Below are 19,422 nucleotides of genomic sequence, written 5' to 3'. Positions count from 1 at the left end.
CGTGGAAGTTTACGACTCGCTGGGCTCCGGGATTGGTCGCTGGCGGTCATGTGGACAGCAGGAATGGGAACTTATTTCCCATGAGGTTATATTGCAGCTGCTGTTTTTTTCCACAGGCTCATTCATTTAACACTAGTAACACAACCTCTTTTTTTTTCCTTCTTCTTCTTGGGCGCTTTTGTATAAGCTATGTCGCGTATATTGCAGACGGTGTTGCAGTGAAAACCGGCGGGTGCGTGATTTAAAAAAAAAAAAAAAAAAACTGGACGACGGAGCTTCTCTCTGCGCGATGCGTGCGTCACGTTAATGTGGCTGCACTTGTGCGTGAAAATGAAGGATCTGCTCACTCCTGGATGGTGGGATTACTTGCATGAAATCATTTGAACAAAGTGGGGGATTTTTTCTTTTTTTTTTTGATGATGGTGGTGGTGGTGGTGAAGGGAGGAGAGAAGGATAGAGAGGAAGCGAGAGGAGCTTCCAGCAGAGTGGCACCCCAACACTGGAAATGATGGATTATCAACAAAGGTAAGGGCAACCATGTTTCTAATCTGCCAGCGATTAACTCGGCACAAGAGCGCCGCTGCAGACGTTGTTGTGGCTCAACTGTCACTGTAGGCCTGATGTTTAGATTACAGGAAACGAGGAGGATCAAACCTTTAAAAGAAATGGCAATTATCCAGTTCAAAGCGTCTGTTTTTCTTACGCTGTGACGAGTCATTCACAACTTCTCTGTGTTTTTAACCCCTGAGATGCTGCAGCGACTTCAAACACAAACATCTCAGCTACAAAAAAAATGTGCATAGCTGCATGTTTAAAGTTTAAGGCCTAAAAAAAAAAGAGTGTTATATGAGGAGGATTCGGTTTCTGCTGCAGGCCACACAAGCTTGATTTTGGTGATGATGATGATAATGATGATGATGGCCATGCAGGGCCTATGCTGCTGCTGCTGCTGCTGCTGCTGCTGAGAAAATGCTTTTCTCCAAAATAAAATTAAAAAAAAATCAGCTGCTTTTTATTCACATGTCGCTCTGCTGAGACGTTTGATTCTGTTTTATATTATTTTATATGATTTTATTTCCTCTTTTATTTCATTCTGTGTTGAAGCTGCGCGGCGCTGTCGCCTCATCGAGCTTCCTCTGTTTCCTTTATACGGATATTTTTAAATGCTGAGTGAATATTTGCTCTGTTTTTGTCTTATTTGTGATTTATCCAAATCTATCGAGTTAATAATCGCAGTTTTAAACACGCTGTTGTGTTTCTGAAGCTTCTGTGGCGGTTTTTTCTGCGTCTTGTGTGATACGAGCAGTCTGTCAGTGTTTTATATAAAAGCATCATGTGACATGAAAGCTTGAATGTGTCTCCATGTCTGTGTTGTAGTGACTCTCTAGTTTGGACACTGTGTGGCTCTTTCATTTCAACACTTTCCCCAAAAATGTGCAGCAGCTGCAGAGGTCTGCGGCCTGGTTGAGGCGGAAACAGGACAAAGATTAACATATTTTATAATGTACTGGTTTTTTATTTTTTTTTATTTTAAGATTTAAATATTTAGAAACATTATCTAAATAAAAATGTTCACATCATGAGCGCAGAAGGTTTTAAGCAAAAACCAAAGACGGAAAAACAGCATTATTCATGTTTATATGAACTAATATTCTGCTATATTTGTATTTTTCTCCTTTTATCCATTAAAAACACAGATTAAATCATTATATTAAGATTATATTAACAACACAGCGCTTTATTTCGTTATTCTTATTTTATTTGTTATTAAATGTTGTAACTATTCCAATGGAAAAAGCTAATTAGAATAAAAAAAGTTCTAAATTGAATTATAAACATCATAAATATAAATATTTACACTTAAATTAACACATTTTACAATATTTTTGTATGAAAATCCTGTAACGTGATGTTATTAACGTAAAAAAAGAAGAAGAGGCCTTAACCGCAGGACCGTGATGATCAATAATTATACTACTAATAATAAGAAACTAATATTGTTTAACTGATAGATGATAATAATACTGATAGCTGTTAACAGTAACATTAATTGATCTGATTAATTCATCCTGAACACAGTTATTGACAAGTGAATAATTGATCATCCAGATAAATACTTACAATCTCCAACATTTTTTGGAAAATGTGAAATTAGAGTCCACTTGTTCACGGTGCGTGATGATGATGATGATGATGGTGATGATGGTGGTGATGGTGATGATCTGTGTGGAAGCGCGTGTCCCTCCTTCCTTGCTCTTTGCGCGTCCTCGTGGACGTCAATCACAGCTGATGAGGGAGAATCAGAAACATCAGAACCTCAAAACCTTCTGAAGAGTGAAAATATCAACATTATTGGCGCATTATTTCTGCACCCAGTTTAGATTGAAAATCGATAATCATGATAGGATTGGCACTTCCGGCGGCTGCATTGAGGATACAGTGTGTTTATTAGTTACAGTAGATTATTTTTTGACGTGATGGAAGTGAAGGTTAGAGGCGGGGGAGGAGACAGAGAGACGGACATTTGTGCGTAAAACGGAAACAATGCGCAAATTGCGCATTTTGGTAACGTGTGTGTGTGTGAGAGAGAATCTGGTTTATTTGCATTGAACGAAATAATACTTCACATCCAGATGCTTTATATACAGTGTGTTATTTTTCTTATAATTATATGTGTTTCCATGAGTCGCAGCATCTCTCTGCGACTGTGTGCGTGAGCGTGCGTAAAGACCCGACAGGCTCGAGCGCTTCATTTCGATTCACAGGGGACCCCTGCGCGCAACAAGAGCCCCCCATGGGTGCAATAGTGCAAGCACAGACGCCGGTGATTGGCCAGAGGTTGATCAGATGGTACACTTCCCCTCTGTATTCAGTGGCACCTCACAACCCCCCCTTTCAGCAAAAACCAAATCTCCGATAAAGTAATGGCAAAACCACTTGGACTATAAAAGACAACAAATCATATTCCTCCGGAGTATATACACCCCGTTGTCCACCCAATGAGTTCCTATTTTGTTAACTCAACTTTTCCCGTGTCTCTACCGGGAGGACAGGACTCTCTCCTGGGTCAGATACCGTTATATTCCTCGGGATACACCGATCCGTTAAGACACTACTCCAACGCGGCCACATATGGAGCAGCCAACATGCAGGAGAAGGTTTACCCGGCGTCCTACTACCAGCAGACGGGCGCAGCGGCCGCGGCGGCCATCTACGGCCGGACCAGCGGCGGAGCGCCGTGCGACTACAACCCGGTCGGGACTTTCTACAAGGACGCGGAGGGCTCGTGCGCTTTCTCGAGCCGCGAGGACCAGCCGCTGTTTGTCACTCAGGAGCATCAGCGGAGCAAAGCGGAGTGCCCCGAACAGAGTGTCAGCATGAGCAGCAGCCTCGACGACAAGTCCTCCACTCTGATCTACCCGTGGATGCAGAGGATGAACGCCTGCTCGGCCGGTGAGTACAAACTCTGCGTTTTTTACTGTGTTGTTGTCACGCTGCCTTGGAGGTACGAGAGTCCTGCTCCGCGTGATGAAGTGAGCCAGACCTGTCAGCTGCTGCGAGACTGTCTCTACATATTTAATCACGTTTTTAGTAACAATAAAACAGTAAACAGTTTGGTGATTACAGAGCTTGGAAAGCAAAAAAAAAAAAAGCAGGTTTAGTGATTATAGTGATTGCGCATGGATCTTCCTGCGCCTGAGGGGCTTTGGCATCATCATCACATACATACACGAGCGCACGCGCGCGCGCACACACACACACACGCACGCACGCACCTCACATACAGACTGGGCCTCCATCAGCCGAGCTGTAACTTAAAGCTCTCAGCCCGCGTCACATGGCACCTCAGAACGGATAAATATCGCAGAAACGCTTTTTTAAATATGGCGCACTTTTGAAATATAAACACAAAGAAAAATATTAACATCATTGGAGATTAAAAAAAACAAAAACAAACAAGTAATATGAGCTTTGTCCACTATTACCTCTGACTGACTGTAGGCTACTGTAATGTTATAAAACAATACAGCCTACTGATGTCACAAGAGAGAAAATGCACCATGAGGTCACTTTTGCGCACCACAGACACACAGCAGCCCACATTAATGACATCATTGAGGAGCTTTTTAAATATTTAAAGGTCATTATAAACTCACTATCAGGCGTGTTATAGCTTTAATACTGAAATAGTATTGGAAATACAGTGAAATTATAGAGTATATTTAAAAATATATGAATATAAGCTACTCGAGTGGCACCATCAGACATCTGCGCACCTAGAAGAAGATAGTTTAAAGGATTATTATAGGAGAAAATACAATAAAGCACAGATTATTACTATATTATAATTTACACAAATCAAAACAATATATTTATATGTTGTAAGTATGAGATTTGGAGTTGAAATAGCCTACACCTGAAAACACTCTGATTGGGTTTTTTTTAGATACACCAGCACAGATTTTGAGCGCAGTTTCATCTCAATTTAACGCAAGCATTTAATGAATTGAATAACTGATGGATTTATTGTTTTGTTTTGTTTTTTCATTTCCAGGCCCGTTTGGCAGCAGTGGCCGCAGGGGCCGACAGACCTACACCCGCTACCAGACTCTGGAGCTCGAGAAGGAGTTCCACTTTAACCGCTACCTGACCAGGAGGCGCCGGATAGAGATCTCGCACGCCCTTTGCCTGACCGAGAGACAGATCAAAATCTGGTTTCAGAACCGCAGGATGAAGTGGAAAAAGGAGAACAAACTCCTCAATCCGTCAAAGACACCCGAAGAAGAAGAGGAGGAGGAACAGACGGAGAAAAAGAGCTAAAAATAATAATAAGAATAAGAAAGGGACACTGGAAAGGAAGGCATGTGTGTGTGTGTGTGCGCGCACACTCCTTAAAAATGAAATGATGTATTATTTCTTTGTAGATAAAATGCTGCAAAAATCCCATTTTAGAGACGTGATAGAGTTTATTTCAGTATCTGCACGGTGATGTCTGCATTAGGTTAAAACCAGGTCCTCCTCTGTTTGTCTTTGTGCTCGTGTCTTTATTTAGGGGACTATGCAAAATCCGCCCAAAATGTACATAATTTATAGTGTTTAGTTGTTGTTTTTGTTTTTTTGGGACACTGTTACCTCACTGTTGTAGGACCCTGCTGAGTTTTAACCATCGTTTCCCTTCATGGCATTAAAAAAGAAAGAAAAACAAAAAGAAAAAAGAAGCTTCGTCCTTCATTGTACATCTTGTGCTGTGTTTGTTCTGTGGTCTGTAGGCTTGTTGTTTACATCAACAGTTATAAAAAAAAATAATATTTGTACAGATGTTGCAGGAAAAAAAAATGTTACATGTTATTTATTGTTGTTCACCATGTGTTCTCAATGCACATCTGGATATTGTGTGCAATATTTTGTTTAGGAAATTGTACATAGAAATAAAGGCTTTTTGATGTATATTGGAAAATCTTGTGGCGTCATTAATACTCATGAGAAAAAAAATACTTGTTATTTACGTTACTGTTGTTATTATAAAAGGTGCTGTGATGCTTCTGGAGTCACAATAAACCCATAAATTCACACTAAAGCTGCGTAAAGATGAAAATAATTCGCGATTTGACGCACTGCGCGTTAAACTGCCAACACCTGCGGCTGATAAGTCTCAGTTATGTGTTACCTGAGCATTTTGTGGCCTATATTATCAGTGTTACATAAATGATGGATGACTCCCGGGGCCCTGACAGCGCGTCCCGGCGGAGCGCTGCCCGGCCTGTCCGGAAGATGGCGCTCTCTGCCTGCGCGGTATCTCGGGAGCGCAGCGGGGAGGCACCATTGACTGGAGCCTAACGACCATTATTTCGTCATCATTTGTAACCATGGAGCATGAATTACCTCTTGAAGTCATCAGTGAGGATTTACGACTGGTCAACAAAGGCACGTGATTCCCGAACGCGCTCCCATATTTGGCCGCATACCTGGCAAAGTACAGTAGGGCTTCATTGCTTATAATTCATGATTGCATCCATAAATCGTGCAAGCACACAGGATTATAGCGACAAAGATCTACAAATCGAGGCTTTAAAAATCCAAGCAAATGAGCTCGTACTTTGTAAACTCGTTCTCAGGGCGCTATCCAAATGGCTCCGACTATCAGTTACTAAATTATGGGACTAACGGCGCTGTGAGCGGCTCCTTCAGAGACCCTGGCACCATGCACTCCGGGTCTTTCGGCTACAACTACAATGGCATGGACCTAACCGTGAACCGCACCAACACCGGCAACCACTTCGGGGCCGTGAGGGAGGATGCCCGGGGATTCGGGCCGGACGCGCGGTACAGACAGACACCCAACTGCTCGCTCTCATCTCCAGATCCGGTGCAGCAGCAGCAGCAGCCGCCGCCGCCGTCGTGCGCCTCGGCCAACCGTGAGCCGCTGGAACTAAAAAGCCCATCTCCTCCGTCTGACCGGAGCACGACCTCGACCGGCAACAGTCTCAACAAAAGCAACAGCGGCGCTCATTTCACGGAGATAGAGGACGCCGCCGCCATCGCCTCCGAGACCGAGGAGAGCGCGCACAGCAGCGGCGGCTCCAACGCGGCACCTCGGGCGCAGCAGCAGCAGCAGCAGCAGCAGCAGGAAGCCAACGCCACCTCTTCTACTCCCACATCAAATGATTGCCAAACGCCACAAATATTCCCCTGGATGCGGAAACTGCACATAAGCCATGGTATATTTACACATCTAATAATATTTGGTTTTGAAGGATGTCACGCTGACGGTGCGTCATAAATCTGTCAAGTGTTGCATGAGTGAGCAGGTCGGTGTGGATGAGATGAGATGAAGGCAGTGTTCGTAAAGTCTTTATGGGGGTTGTTGTGCTGTCGTTGAGGGGTTGCAGGTTAACAGTCAGAGAGAGAGAGGATGGGGTTGTTGTTACATGTGGATCTTTTTTTTGTTGTTGTTTGTTTGTTTGGCTGCCGGCGCGAGCTTGAGATAAGAAGCTGTTGTGTGTGTGTGTGTGTGTGTGTTTATATGTGTCGTGTTGGTTGCATGTTCATTACATGTTGCACAAGTATAGCCTCAAACTCTCTATCTCTATCTATCTCTATCTCTTGCTGTTGTTGTTGTTGTTGTGCAGCTGCTAATTCTCTGTATATTTATAAAAATATAATAATTTATAGATATGACTGGACCTGACGGGAAAAGGGCCCGAACCGCGTACACCCGCTACCAGACGCTAGAGCTGGAGAAAGAGTTTCACTTCAATAGGTACCTAACCAGACGGCGGAGGATAGAGATAGCCCACGCCCTGTGTCTTTCCGAAAGACAGATCAAAATCTGGTTTCAGAACCGCAGGATGAAGTGGAAGAAGGACAATAAACTGAAAAGCATGAGTCTCGTGACGGGTGGGAGCGCCTTCCACAACTGAATAACTTTGGAGGAGAGTTAAAAAAAATAATAATAATAATAAAAAAGAAAAAAAATGATTAAAAAAAGAAAGAATTCCATGAGTACTGTAAAGCTATTGAAGAAAAAAAAAAGCGCAGCACCTTCCAGCATGCTATTGTGATAGAAAAAGAAGTATCCTGTGGTCTTAAAATGCCATTTTTAGTTTGCTGTTGTTGTATTATGATAGCTTAGATGTTCCTATTTGGGGAGGAAAAAAAAGAAAACAAGATGTAAATATTATTGGGGGTATTAATTAATGAATTGTCCATGCTCTTTGCTCTCTCTCTCTCTCTTCTCTCTCTCTGTCTATATATATATCTTGAAGGTGTTTCAACTTGAGCTCTTTATTGTAACTTCTTGACGGTCTAACAGGAGTAAATTCATTGTACAGAAAGAAAAAACAAAAAAAAAAAAGTTTCCAAACCATATGCTGCTCTTCATTGAATGTAAACCTAATGTATTTCGGGGCCATTCAAAGCGCTTTAGTGTCAGTTTTACTGCTATTTTTTGATCTTGTGGCCAGATCCATAAACTTTCATAAGAAAAAAAACAAACAAGCCAATGTGTAGCTCTAGGGGTATTTTTGTGCATCTATTATCATTGTTTAGAACTAATTATGAACAATGCAAATGTATTCAACCTGTCAATGTGATCAATTTTTTTTTTTTTTTAGTGCAAAGGGTTATTCTGTGGATAGGCAGTGATGTAAGCGGTTTTTTTTATTATTGTTTTTTTTTTCTTTGCGCCAATAAGCTTTTTGTATTTGTAAGTGAACTCATAGCGCTTGGAAATAAAAAAGTTTCTCTCAATTTTTTTTTTTTTTTTTTTGCTTTGAATGTGTCTCCACTGTGTTATCAATTAGAAAAACACAAAGTCAGGTCAAGGTTTTAGGAGGAGAAGCTGCGTAAAAGTCTGAATTAGTTGTTAAAGTGTCAGATAAACAACAAGATTTTAGGCCATATTTATTGGTGCAACTATTTAGCAGAGACAGGGTGAAAGAGTTTTTAAAATCTTACCTCTTTTTTGCAGCGAGATGTTTGCCATGTGGTAGAAAAAAATGTTTAAAAAAAAAAAAAATCCCCCTAAAAAAAAAAGAGAGTGGTTTGGCTTTACAGGTGTGTGTATAAAGCTAGTCAAGGCTGAAGTTGGTAAAAATCCCCCCTTACCAAAGATTGTATAGGCCTATATTACTTACAGACTGTGAAAAGTCACGTGAGGTCCATAAAGTTGGTTTTATGGTTTTGGGGAGTAGACAATGTACTATATAATTCACAACCTTGAATGAAAGTGACGGCTTAACTGCGTGGATGGGACTGCAAAGGCTGGACTGTGGTGTCCAGTCATGTTTAGTTTGAGCTGCTGGAGAGAAGAAAAAAAAAAAGTTTCCATAATAGAAAAAAAAAAATATATATATATTGTGGCTACTTGAATTTTATTTAGCAAATATGAGATTGGATTGTGTTTTGAGTTTCAAAAGTGGTGATAAAAACATGATTTCTCTCATGTTTACACACGCGGAAGTGCTGCTTTATGTTTGATTTAAATGGAAATATGAGTTTAGAAGTGGCTCTGCAGGCCTTTCTGGCTCAGTGGTGCAAATACTGTTGAGTTTCACATATTAAAATAAAAATAAAGAGTGCTTTATTTCTGGCACACATAATATTATTGAAGGAGGGAGGAGGGGAGAAAAGGGGGCAGCTTTTGTGGAGCTGCCATGAAACGAACTTGAGCTCTCGGAGTGATTTTTTATCTCGATCTGTCAAGTCACCGAGCGGCCAAAGGTGAAGTCTCGGACAAACCCCGGAGAGCTGGACACAAGCAGGCTTCACTGACTTTAAAGAAAGAAATGACGAGCCTGTAATGTTGGGCTTTATCCATCAGCAACTAATAAAACATAATGACCTCATCAACTAAGTAAACTAAAAGCTGCCAGGATTTTAAATGTAATATTTCCAAAAAGTCTTTTTCATTTCAGGTATATAAAAAAAAAAAGTTAAAACCAGTGGTGGTGCTATATGGGTCCCAGACATTTTCCAGATATTCATAACTATTAAGTGGCAATTTAAGCAGCGTAATGAGTATTGCATATTGATAGGGGTAATCTGGACCCGGATCTCATGCATAATTCATGGCGGCGGGATCATCGCTGGGTCAGTAGACGATAGACTGCAGCCGCAGATGCGTCAGGCTTTGCAGTGTCACCACCGAGACTCCGGCCTGGAGACACTCTGTGTTCCTGCACAGGAGACAAAAGACTACAATGAGATTTTAGTTTTATTTTTTTAATGTAGTTCTGACTCTTGCTGCTGTAGTTTGTGTTAAAAAAAAAAAAATCAATGCAAACATGCTGCAAACATCTGTTGTGTCGACTTTTCTTTGCAGGAAGATTCATTTTAGAGTCAGAAAATAAGAATTTAAAGTCATGCAAACTATGCAGAGAATAATCAGGTTGTAGAGGGAATCATCAAATAGGCCTACTATTATAAACCTGTTTGTTTTAAAGAATAAAAACAATTTAAACAATATTTCCACATGCAGCTCCACTTTCAATGCCATTAATGTAAATAATAAATTATTATTTCAGCTTTAAAATTGAATGCAAACCATAAAACTCTATTTATTTAACATTTAAATTGAATTACAGGCTAAAAAGCTCAACCATACCCTCCTTTAAACCAGCCAACACTTTCCCGCCCTTTAACGCAGATTAGTTCATTTAAATCCTGATGATAAAAATACATGAAACATCTTTTTATTATTATTATTATTTTATTGTGGGGGGAAGTTTAGACGCTCAACATCTGGCAGGCTGCTGTTGGAGGTGATGTAATGCGTGTTTGGAGGCAGCAGAGGGCGCCTCAGACCGGCCAGGCCGATGATGGATGGTTCTTTTTCTCCCCCCGGTTCAGCTCTTATCATCGGGGGCAAGCAGGTTAGAGGCAGAACAGAGAAGAAGCAGAGTCTGTTTATCTCCTCTCGCTTTACCCAGGATGAGAGGAGAGTATAAACCTTTAATCCCTCATACTTTGTCCTGAGAGCTTTTTCTAATTGGAGGTTTTGGCCTCAAAATGTCTTTTTTTAATGTAATTCTTATGAATTATAATTCTACTACAAGTCAGATTGAGACTGTTCATCAGCTTGAATTTGCTATTTATTTTTACTTTATGATACTTTTTGAATCATCAGTAGTAGAAAGTACTTTTTGAGGAGTATTTCTACTTGGCGCCACTTTATACGTTTCCACTACATTTACCTGACAGCTGTCATTACTTTATATGTCAAAAGTTTATAGAGATCAAATGTAAATCAGTGTCTATTTGAGGCTGTTTCAGACGTTTAAGAGCTGAAATGTTTGTATTTATTGTTTTTATGATACATGATGTTGATTTTCATCCGAGCTGAAGATGAATTTATACTTTTGTGCAACAAAAGTAGAAAACAGTCCAAGTTTTTTGTTTTTTTTTGATCTGAAATTCCCCCCAAAGAGACATTTCCCCTCTAAACTCCTCACATGGTTTCAAATTTAAAACTGTTAGAGGCCCCGAAAAGGTAAAATGATCCAGTATTTCAAAAACAAGCAAAGATTTGAGAGAACAACAGATAAATACAAATATACGTAACAGAACTTTATCTTTTTCTCCCATTAATCAGCTCACATCCTCTCAGATTTATCTTGTGACCCTTTAGAGGAGCTCGACCTCTGAGTTCACTGTGTCTGAAGTAAATAAACTAACAACTACAACCTTAAAATGCTTATTAAACATTGTTGTATCAGAAACAGTCTGATAAAATCACTTACAGAGGACAACCTGTGTACTTTTACTAGGATTTATACTTCTACGATGTTGTTTATGTATTTTTACTTCAGTGAAGGATCTGAGTTCTTATAATAAGAAACATGAGACGAGAGCAGAGATTCAGAGGTTTGGAGCCAGAATATAAACTAGTGCATGTGCAGTTATATGATCAACTAATCAATAAAAAAACAACTCTGTCACTTGTTACAGTGACACAAATATAACAATACAACAATATAAACCCTGTAAATACTCGTTATAAATAATGAGTGAAGAGATTTTAGTGTGTTGATGATTTCTCTCAACGTTGAGAAGATAAAATGAGGTCATATAGTTATAAAACATCTATTTCAACCTGTGTGGGTTTTACAGCTGCATCGATTAGTTGATTAATCGATTAGTCCATCGACAGATAATTAATCAGCAACTATCTTGATGATCTATGAATCGTTTTGAGACATTTTCAAGTAAAAATGCTAAAATTCTTTCATTCCAGCTTCTTAAATGTGAATATTTTCTGTTCTTTTTAGTCTTCTGTGACAGTAAAGTGAATATTTTTGGGTTGTGGACAAAACGAGACGTTTTAAGTTGCGTCTTCAGTTTTGTGAAACAGATCAACATGTTATAAACTAAACAATTAACCGATTAATCAAGAACATAATCGACAGATTAATCGATAATGAAAACAATTGTTAGTTGCAGCCACACAGGATGGAAGTTCTTCTTCTTTGGTTCCACTTTACATGAAGGGATTTTATGATTCTATTAACGGTTAATAAATCACTAATGTTTTTATAGATCACTGATAAATCTATTAATAAGAATAACTTTGTGGTTGTCAGGTTGGATCATCTGATCAGGACCAAAATCAATTTATTAACAACTTATTAACATTTACGACTGCAGACTTTATTAATGACTTATCAATAAATATAACAGAACACTGAATCGCTTATTAGAAAGTGAGAAACTCATAATAAACAACCAACATTTATAACTAAATAAACATCTTATGATCAGCTTATAACTGCTTTACATGATTTATTAACCGTTAATAAAACAGTTAATTACAACTTATAAACCATTTATAAAGAGGAAATATTCTGGTTTTTTCGGCTGAAACTGTAAAATGTAGAAATGTTGAAGTTATATTTGTAATATTTGACGGGCGTATTAGGATGATTTAGATGACTGAATTATTAACGGAGGCTGATGACCTGTCATCTATATATACCCTGTAGATCCGAATTTGTGTAAATATAGCAGCAGCCGCAAGTTCGCATCTTGGGGATTATGTAGGTGATGACGCTTCACCTGAGAAGAAGAAAACGTCCAATCAGAAGCTCAGAAAAGATGGAAAATAATAACTAATAACTCTGCTGTAAAGTGAAGCTACTGATGAGACTGTTTGGTGTTTTCTGGTCCTGGTTTTATGTGCTGAAAATGTCAGGCCTTCACCAGACTCAATAGGCTCCTCTCTCCCCCCCCCCTCCTCCTCCTCCTCCTCTTCTTCTTCTCCTTTTTAGCAGCACACTCTAGCAGAATATGACATCTGTGAAAGTTGCAGGACAGACCCTCAATGTGGGGCTTTGTTCAGCACATCATTTGTCTTCTTTTCACTGGACCGTCTGGGGGTCGAGGAGGAGTTTTAGTTTGAAGGGGAGGGGGGGTGGTGGAGGGGTGGAGGGGAGGGGGGGTGAGGGGGAAATGTGAGGAGGACTTCAACAAACAGCGTCAGATATATATACACACACACATACCGCTGACTCTGGACTGGACGGAGAATCTGTCTTGATGTGAAGATGAGATCCGAGGGGAAAAAGTAAGTTTGCCAAAGATTTTTTTTTTTTTTTTTACTGAGTGTGTAGACAACAGAGGAGCAGAGGCACAGTCAGGGGGGGTTGGATTTGATTTGAAGGGGAAAAAATCAGGTTTAAAACTTCTGTTTACATGTTTTTTTGACATGATATTATAGAAAATGATGTTTTCTTTACTGACTTTTAAAGTATTTCACCCTAATTTTATGTAATATGAGCCTAAAAACTATTATATACACATTTATTCTGTTAATGTTTACTTTATTAAATGTATTTTGCTTGTGAGAAATGAAAAGAGACAGAAGTTGCTGTTACTGTTGATTCAACTGTCTTTGAATGAATTGCGGGCAGTAAATCCTCCTCCTGTGTGGACACGTGGTTCCTGCAGCTAATTGCTTGCAGTGAGAGGTTGCAGTGAGCTGCATTTGTCAGCAGGCCTGCAGACTGAATAGAGGAAGAGGAGGAGGAAGGAGGAGGAAGGAGGAGGGTGGAGGAGGAGGAGGAAGGTGGTGGTGGGTGAACATGTCCGTCACAGATCAGACAGGCAGCCTGAAGAGTGTGGAGCTCGTTGTGATGATGATGAAGATGTTTTCATGTCTGAATCACTGTTTCTGTCTTTTCTGACTCATCACATCAGTTCATCTTCATCACCTCTGCCTCATATTAGAAGATTTTTTTTTTTATTTTTTTAAAAGACAGATTTTCTTTGTATTCATGTCACTTTTTTTTTTTTATACCACTGTATCGTCTTTCTTTGAGATTTGTGCAACGTGATGCATAAAAGGTGGATATAGTGAACACATCTACCTCTAGCTGGGTGCAGGACAAAAAATAAACAGGAAGCTCGAGAGTTTTGACCTGCGAGGTCGAGTTAAGTCAACATTTTACACTCTAAAAGTCACTGGGTTTATATTTGACCCAGTTTAGGTGAAGCCACTCAACACAAGAGGCTGTTTTGACCCAGTTTTACTGTTATTTTTATTTTACTCAAACTAAAGCTTGTTAAATCTTTTTAAACTGACATGTCACAGTTTGTTACTGATTGTTAATAACTTGTGTATCATTTGAATGTCATATACACATCGTTTTCTGTCAGAATAACCTAATTCCTATTAACATAGTCTGCCTGCTGTGTGGACCTAAACTGGGTAAAAGTTGAACCCAGTGATTTATAGTGTGTATAGGCCATCATGGAGATTTATGGGGCATGTGCGATGTGATGCATACAAGGTGGACCCAACCTATATCCGGGTACAGGTGCAGGACAAAAAAAAAAAAAAAAACAGCAACAAAAAAAGGAAAAGCTGTCTGCACACCGGAAACATGCAAGAATTTATCACAACGTTTGACCTGTGAGGTCTTCCTCCGTCAATTTTTATTTGTATAGCCAAAAATCACTAATTTACCTTAAGGGGCCCAGAGGGGGGTTTTACAATCAGTGCAGCATACCTCTATCCTGAAACTCTTGATTTAGTTAAGGCCAAAAAAAAAAAAAAGACTCTTTAACTGGGACAAAAAATTGGAGGGAACGTCAGGAAGATCAACAGAGGAAGGATCCTTCTTCTGGGACGGAAAGACAGGAAACAGACGTGTACACAGAATAGTGGAGCATTCAACAAGAAACAAGCCAGGCACAAAAATGACAGCTCCACCTACAATTAGGAGAGATCACGTGACACGGAATAACACTCCCCAATCAATATGTAGCCTACAGAGAAAACACACAACACTTTACATCCATGTCATAAAGCTGCAGCTGTGGAATATAGCAGCATATAGATACAGATGTTGTATATTTGGGATTTTTTTTTTCTCCCTCCTGCAGCAGCACGCCTCACAGATCAAAGACGTCCATTTGTGTTAATTAGTTAAATATTACCTCTAAGAGCCAATCAAAGCTATCGAGCAGAACGTGACGAGGAGGAGAGATCAAAGCACCGCCAAAAAAGCCTCCGATCGATCCTCTGCAGCAAATCTGATCATGTGAACCGAGTCGGGGGGGGGGGGCTCGTTATAAACTTCTGCACTTGCGCGTTTTGTGATGGACGCTGCTGCTGACCACACTGTCTCCTCTTTACTTTACAGCTTTCAAACCAGGCCGGCCTGATCACTCATTCAAATTACACTTTGAAAAAAAAAAAAAAAAAAAAAAAAATCTCATTACATAAACAAGACGTAATGGTATGTGAATGTAATGGCATGGCGCAGACTAAATAGTGATAGCTTTCTTTTGCAGGAGTGATTTATAGCATCTTTCTGGCATCAGTCCTAAACTAGATGTTTGAATTTATTATTACAGCGTTGGACAAGATCCCAGGTCTGTTTAAAGCAAATAGAAATGTAGCTGCTTGTGTGTGTTTTCTTTCTTTCTTCTTCTACGGGAACAACTTAAAGGAGTCAGAATAAAAATAAAAAACAAGCCTTTTCATTCATGCCTCTTAACAGCTCGTCTTCCTTATCTAAATCCACTCACAATGAGTCGGTGTCAAAATATTTCAGCTGTGCCTCCTCTGTGCTGAGCCACCTTAATGTTTCCGGGTTTCTCTATTCAGCTCTAATTGCTATAAAGATGGAGAGATTTTCTCCATATAGACGCGCGTAAAAAATAAAAGGCTTTATCTTGATCGCAGGGGTTGTTATTAGCATACAAGAAACTGCAGCTTGCATGATCAGCAAGAAAGAAAAGAGGGTTTTTTTTTTCTCTCCTCTCTAACACACACACACACACACACACACACACACACACACACACACACACAGTGAAATAGTATGCAGGGCGGTGTGAGCTGCAGAAACACTGTCCACTCTGCTTCTCACCCTCCTGGCATGCAAACCATCACATCATCTCTTAATGCGAGAAGCCGCAGCCTCTGCAGGGGGATTATTCTAATCTGGCACATTTTACAAAGGTGAGAGGAGCCGGTTGTTTATCTTCGTGTACGGGATTGTTGTTGTTTTTTTTTGTTTTTTTTTAATGTAATGCGGAATGAATGTAGGTTTTTTGAAGGTAAGGCAGCCGGGGTGTTGTGCCGCGCGCTCCGGTTATGTGTCTTTATGATTTACGAGCCTGACTCCAGCCACGGTTCAAGCAGAGTTCATAAAGCTGCATGCCTCCAGACTTATTCTCTCTCTCTCTCTCTCACACACACACACACTCACGCTCTTCCTCTCTTTTGCTTCATAATTTTGCTCTGTTTAATTTCAGAGGAAGGGTGGATTTAATTTAATTATAGATATTGTTTAATTCGCGCTTTGTTTTAATGTAAAGAATAAAAACAGCTGCAGCGCACAGAGGCTTTCTGTATTATTTGCTGTTTGATGGATGTGTTTTTTTGTAGAATGTGATTATATATATTTGTTTCCCTTGAAAATGTGAGACAGGACAATACATTAACAGACTAAAGGCTTGTTGTTTATTGAGGCCTGATGCCTAATTTCAGGAAACACACTATTAAAAGCAGAATAAAAAGAATATACTCATATTTATATTAAATGTATTTTCTTTTTATATTCCTATTTATGTGTATGGATGTCTGTGTGAAGACTAATTAGTGTTATTGTTTACTATTTATTCTTCTTCTCGTTTCCCTCCTGAACCAAACAAAAGATTTAAAGAAATTATCTCGTTTTATTAAACTAAAATCATTATATATGCTTTGTGTTACTGGAATTATCGAATAAAACTATGAAATATAAAAGGAGCCTCGTTGTAGGCCAGTGAGGTCACTAATTGCAGCGCGTAAATTAAAGGAAAATAGTCCAAATTCTGCACAGATTTTGGTTTATTTTTGTTTCTCAGAGCGTCTTTTTTTCCACCAAACTCTCCATTTTCATCGCCTCTGTGTCAAGGAGAAGCTTTGCTATTCATGTCAGCACACTATTGAGTTGATAAGATGGATCATTTAGTCTCCTCCCTGATTTTGTCTTCTTCTTTTTTTTTTTTTTCTGGATCCTCTCAGGCCAGAAGCCCGCGGCTCTCTGGAAACCTGCCATGTGACATTTGGCTGCCAGCGCTCCGTCAGAAGGTCAAAAGGGGCCCCGGTGCACATTTAATGGAAATGCAGAAAAGCGGTACAACACACAACAACAACATCCACCACTTCTTCAGCGAGTCTTTGCATCATCATCATCATCCTCATCATCATCATGAGGATGTTGTCAGTGGCTGCTTTGGCTGCACGCATCCTGCAGCAGCAGCAGCAGCAGCTGCACACCGAGTGGACACGTTGCAGCTTCCCCGGAGGTCAAAACAGCAAAACGCCAAGTTTACTATGAGCAAAAAGATTTTCCCCTGGATGAAAGAGTCCAGACACGCAAATCAGAAAGCAGGAAGCAGGAGGATGGCAGGTCTGTACGACGTGAAATTAGCTGGGTTGGAGGAGGAGGAAGAGGAGGAAGAGGAAGAGGAGGAGGAGGAGGAGGAGGAGGAGGAGAGGGGAAGGCAGCGATTGCTCTCAATGAGGCCTTTTCATTCATTGCTCCTCTTACGTAGTTAATTGAGGAAATTAATATGTAGCTTATATGTTTCCTCCTTTTCGAGGTCAAAAGGTCACGTGGCTATTAATTAAGCTACAGGCAGAGATGAGGGAGAAAGATAAACATGCGGGCTCACATCATTTGATTTGTTTTAACATTTATTTGTAGCTAAAGCACTTTTTAAAAAACAAAACAAGGCCTAACAGGAATAATAAAATAACTGATTTTTGGGAAAATACAAAGAAGAAAGTGACAGTAAAATTAATGTCGAAATGTAAGTTTATAAAAAAGAGTTTTTAGTAGAGAAAACAGAATGAATGAATGTCTCCATTTAAACTTAAAGTTTATTTATTTATCTCAAATCACAAGTAGAGCTTTACAATTTGTGTAAAATATAATAAACAGCCTTTATCTTTAACTCAATTCAAAGTTTCTAAATAAATAAAACTCAAGATATAATTAAAAAACTAATAAAATCAACCTAAAGGAGTCAAATATCCACCAGCTTCTTAATTTACTGTCAGAACATACAATTAAAGAAAGCTAGATATTAGACATGATAATATCCAGACTCCTTCTTAAAATATCGTAACTCCACATTTAACCTCTGTCTTATACCTCAGTCTGTTTGTTTTTTCTCTCTTCTCATTTTTGTTGATTTGTTTATTTGTGTCTATTTTCTATAAATAAAAAAGGAGGAAAAGAAAGACATAAAAGCATGTGAGGAGCTCCTGTTTGCTGCTGACACCCCCCTGACCTTCCTCTTCTCTCCACTGTTTGTCTCGACAGACTGCACCGTCAACGAGAAGTGTCCGAGCGCGTCCCCGACCTCCAAGCGGACGCGCACCGCGTACACGAGCGCGCAACTGGTGGAGCTGGAGAAGGAGTTTCACTTCAGCCGCTACCTGTGCAGGCCGAGGCGGGTGGAGATGGCCAACCTGCTCAACCTCCACGAGAGGCAGATTAAGATCTGGTTCCAGAACCGGAGGATGAAGCAGAAGAAGGACGAGAGGGTTCAGGGCCTCCCCAACACCATCTCCACTAACACCTCCTCCTCCTCGCCCCCGTCTTCCCCCTCCGCCCCGGGCAGCCCCACTCTATCGAGCCTGGGTTATGTCCATCTGGGCGGGGATTACCGGCCGGCCTCCCCTCCGCTCAAGTCCCAACAACACCAGTCCCAGTCTGCGTACCCGGCAGAATACTCCAAATATCCGGCTTCAGGCTTCACGCACGGCCCGCAGTTTGACGCGCAGTATGACACGCACAACAACAGCAGCAGCACCGCCAACCAAAACCTGGATCTGTCATATTTCTCTCAGAGCTGCTCTCCTCAGGACAGAATCATGCAAGCTCCAAAACTGACTCATCTGTAGCAGACAAGATGTCGATTTCTGGAAACTCCTCGACTCACCACGAAAAAAAATAATACTTCCCCTTTAATTTATTTGCTGATGCATGTATTTTATGATTATTTATTGGACTAATTAACCTAAATATCAGTCTCAAATCCTATTTATAAACATTTATTCATCTTGTGCAATTTTAATTCATTGTGTTGCTCTAAACATACTTTCAGACACATTAATAAGTGTTTTAATCCACCTTTAATTTAAAACAACAATGTTCACTGTTGTTATTTAGGCGCCATTTGTTGAGATTTCAACCCACGCAGAGCTCCAACAGGACTAAACACTCCTCTGAGAGCCTTAATACACCGAGATAACCGTAAAGCAGCTGAAACGTTAGAAAAAAAACAAACAGCAAATCTTCCTCTTTTTTTTTTGTTAAAGCTTAATTAGCACTTTAGCTCTATAACGTCACATTAACTTAGTTAATTACAGGGCTCTTATGACTGTGGACGTGATAGGTGTTGGAAAGATATTATAATCTG

The 19,422-nt window shown here is 40.1% G+C and overlaps 3 protein-coding genes and 1 long non-coding RNA gene across 11 annotated transcripts in view; 3 read left to right on the top strand and 1 right to left on the bottom strand.

Moving 5' to 3' along the window:
- Positions 1–19,422, bottom strand: part of LOC137171489 (uncharacterized) — a 31,511-nt gene that overhangs the window by 1,090 nt on the left and 10,999 nt on the right. For 3 of the 6 annotated variants that reach the window (XR_010924766.1, XR_010924768.1, XR_010924767.1), the window contains exons 4-5: positions 8,458–9,677; positions 2,122–2,286 (exon numbers count right to left, since the gene is read on the bottom strand). This is a non-coding gene — a long non-coding RNA (uncharacterized lncRNA). Of the gene's footprint in view, positions 1–518; positions 1,461–2,121; positions 2,287–8,457; positions 9,678–19,422 lie in introns of those variants that run through there. The other 3 variants (XR_010924769.1, XR_010924770.1, XR_010924771.1) reach the window with 3 other exon arrangements.
- Positions 387–18,910, top strand: LOC137171484 (homeobox protein Hox-A3-like). Of its 3 annotated transcripts, none has more exons than XM_067575421.1 (3): positions 387–525; positions 17,015–17,402; positions 18,321–18,910. In XM_067575421.1, the coding sequence occupies exons 2-3, from the start codon at positions 17,108–17,110 to the stop codon at positions 18,902–18,904; spliced, it is 879 nt and encodes a 292-aa protein (XP_067431522.1). In that variant the 5' UTR covers positions 387–525; positions 17,015–17,107; the 3' UTR covers positions 18,905–18,910. The 3 variants fall into 3 exon arrangements, with proteins under 3 accessions (XP_067431522.1, XP_067431524.1, XP_067431523.1); XM_067575423.1 differs by lacking the exon at positions 387–525 and adding an exon at positions 12,957–13,060; XM_067575422.1 differs by lacking the exon at positions 387–525 and adding an exon at positions 15,790–15,964.
- hoxb6b (homeobox B6b) lies at positions 2,285–4,824 on the top strand. The gene is made up of 2 exons (XM_067575425.1): positions 2,285–3,453; positions 4,556–4,824. Exons 1-2 carry the CDS (start codon positions 3,000–3,002, stop codon positions 4,819–4,821), a joined length of 720 nt encoding a protein of 239 aa, XP_067431526.1. The 5' UTR covers positions 2,285–2,999; the 3' UTR covers positions 4,822–4,824.
- hoxb5b (homeobox B5b) lies at positions 4,847–7,451 on the top strand. The gene is made up of 2 exons (XM_067575420.1): positions 4,847–6,719; positions 7,174–7,451. Exons 1-2 carry the CDS (start codon positions 6,086–6,088, stop codon positions 7,419–7,421), a joined length of 882 nt encoding a protein of 293 aa, XP_067431521.1. The 5' UTR covers positions 4,847–6,085; the 3' UTR covers positions 7,422–7,451.

Source organism: Thunnus thynnus, chromosome 20, assembly GCF_963924715.1.
Source record: "Thunnus thynnus chromosome 20, fThuThy2.1, whole genome shotgun sequence".
NCBI classification, from domain to species: domain Eukaryota; kingdom Metazoa; phylum Chordata; class Actinopteri; order Scombriformes; family Scombridae; genus Thunnus; species Thunnus thynnus.
The sequence above is the reverse complement of the archived record's forward strand: the minus strand, read 5'-3'. Positions and strand labels throughout refer to the sequence as shown.

Excerpts from the sequence above, each read along its gene's own strand:
- hoxb6b (XM_067575425.1), top strand. The coding sequence starts at position 3,000 with ATGAGTTCCTATTTTGTTAACTCAACTTTTCCCGTGTCTCTACCGGGA. Across the intron at positions 3,454-4,555 it reads GATGAACGCCTGCTCGGCCG|GCCCGTTTGGCAGCAGTGGC; the intron begins GTGAGTACAAAC and ends TTTCATTTCCAG.
- hoxb5b (XM_067575420.1), top strand. The coding sequence starts at position 6,086 with ATGAGCTCGTACTTTGTAAACTCGTTCTCAGGGCGCTATCCAAATGGC. Across the intron at positions 6,720-7,173 it reads GAAACTGCACATAAGCCATG|ATATGACTGGACCTGACGGG; the intron begins GTATATTTACAC and ends AATAATTTATAG.
- LOC137171484 (XM_067575421.1), top strand. The coding sequence starts at position 17,108 with ATGGAAATGCAGAAAAGCGGTACAACACACAACAACAACATCCACCAC. Across the intron at positions 17,403-18,320 it reads AGGAAGCAGGAGGATGGCAG|ACTGCACCGTCAACGAGAAG; the intron begins GTCTGTACGACG and ends TTGTCTCGACAG.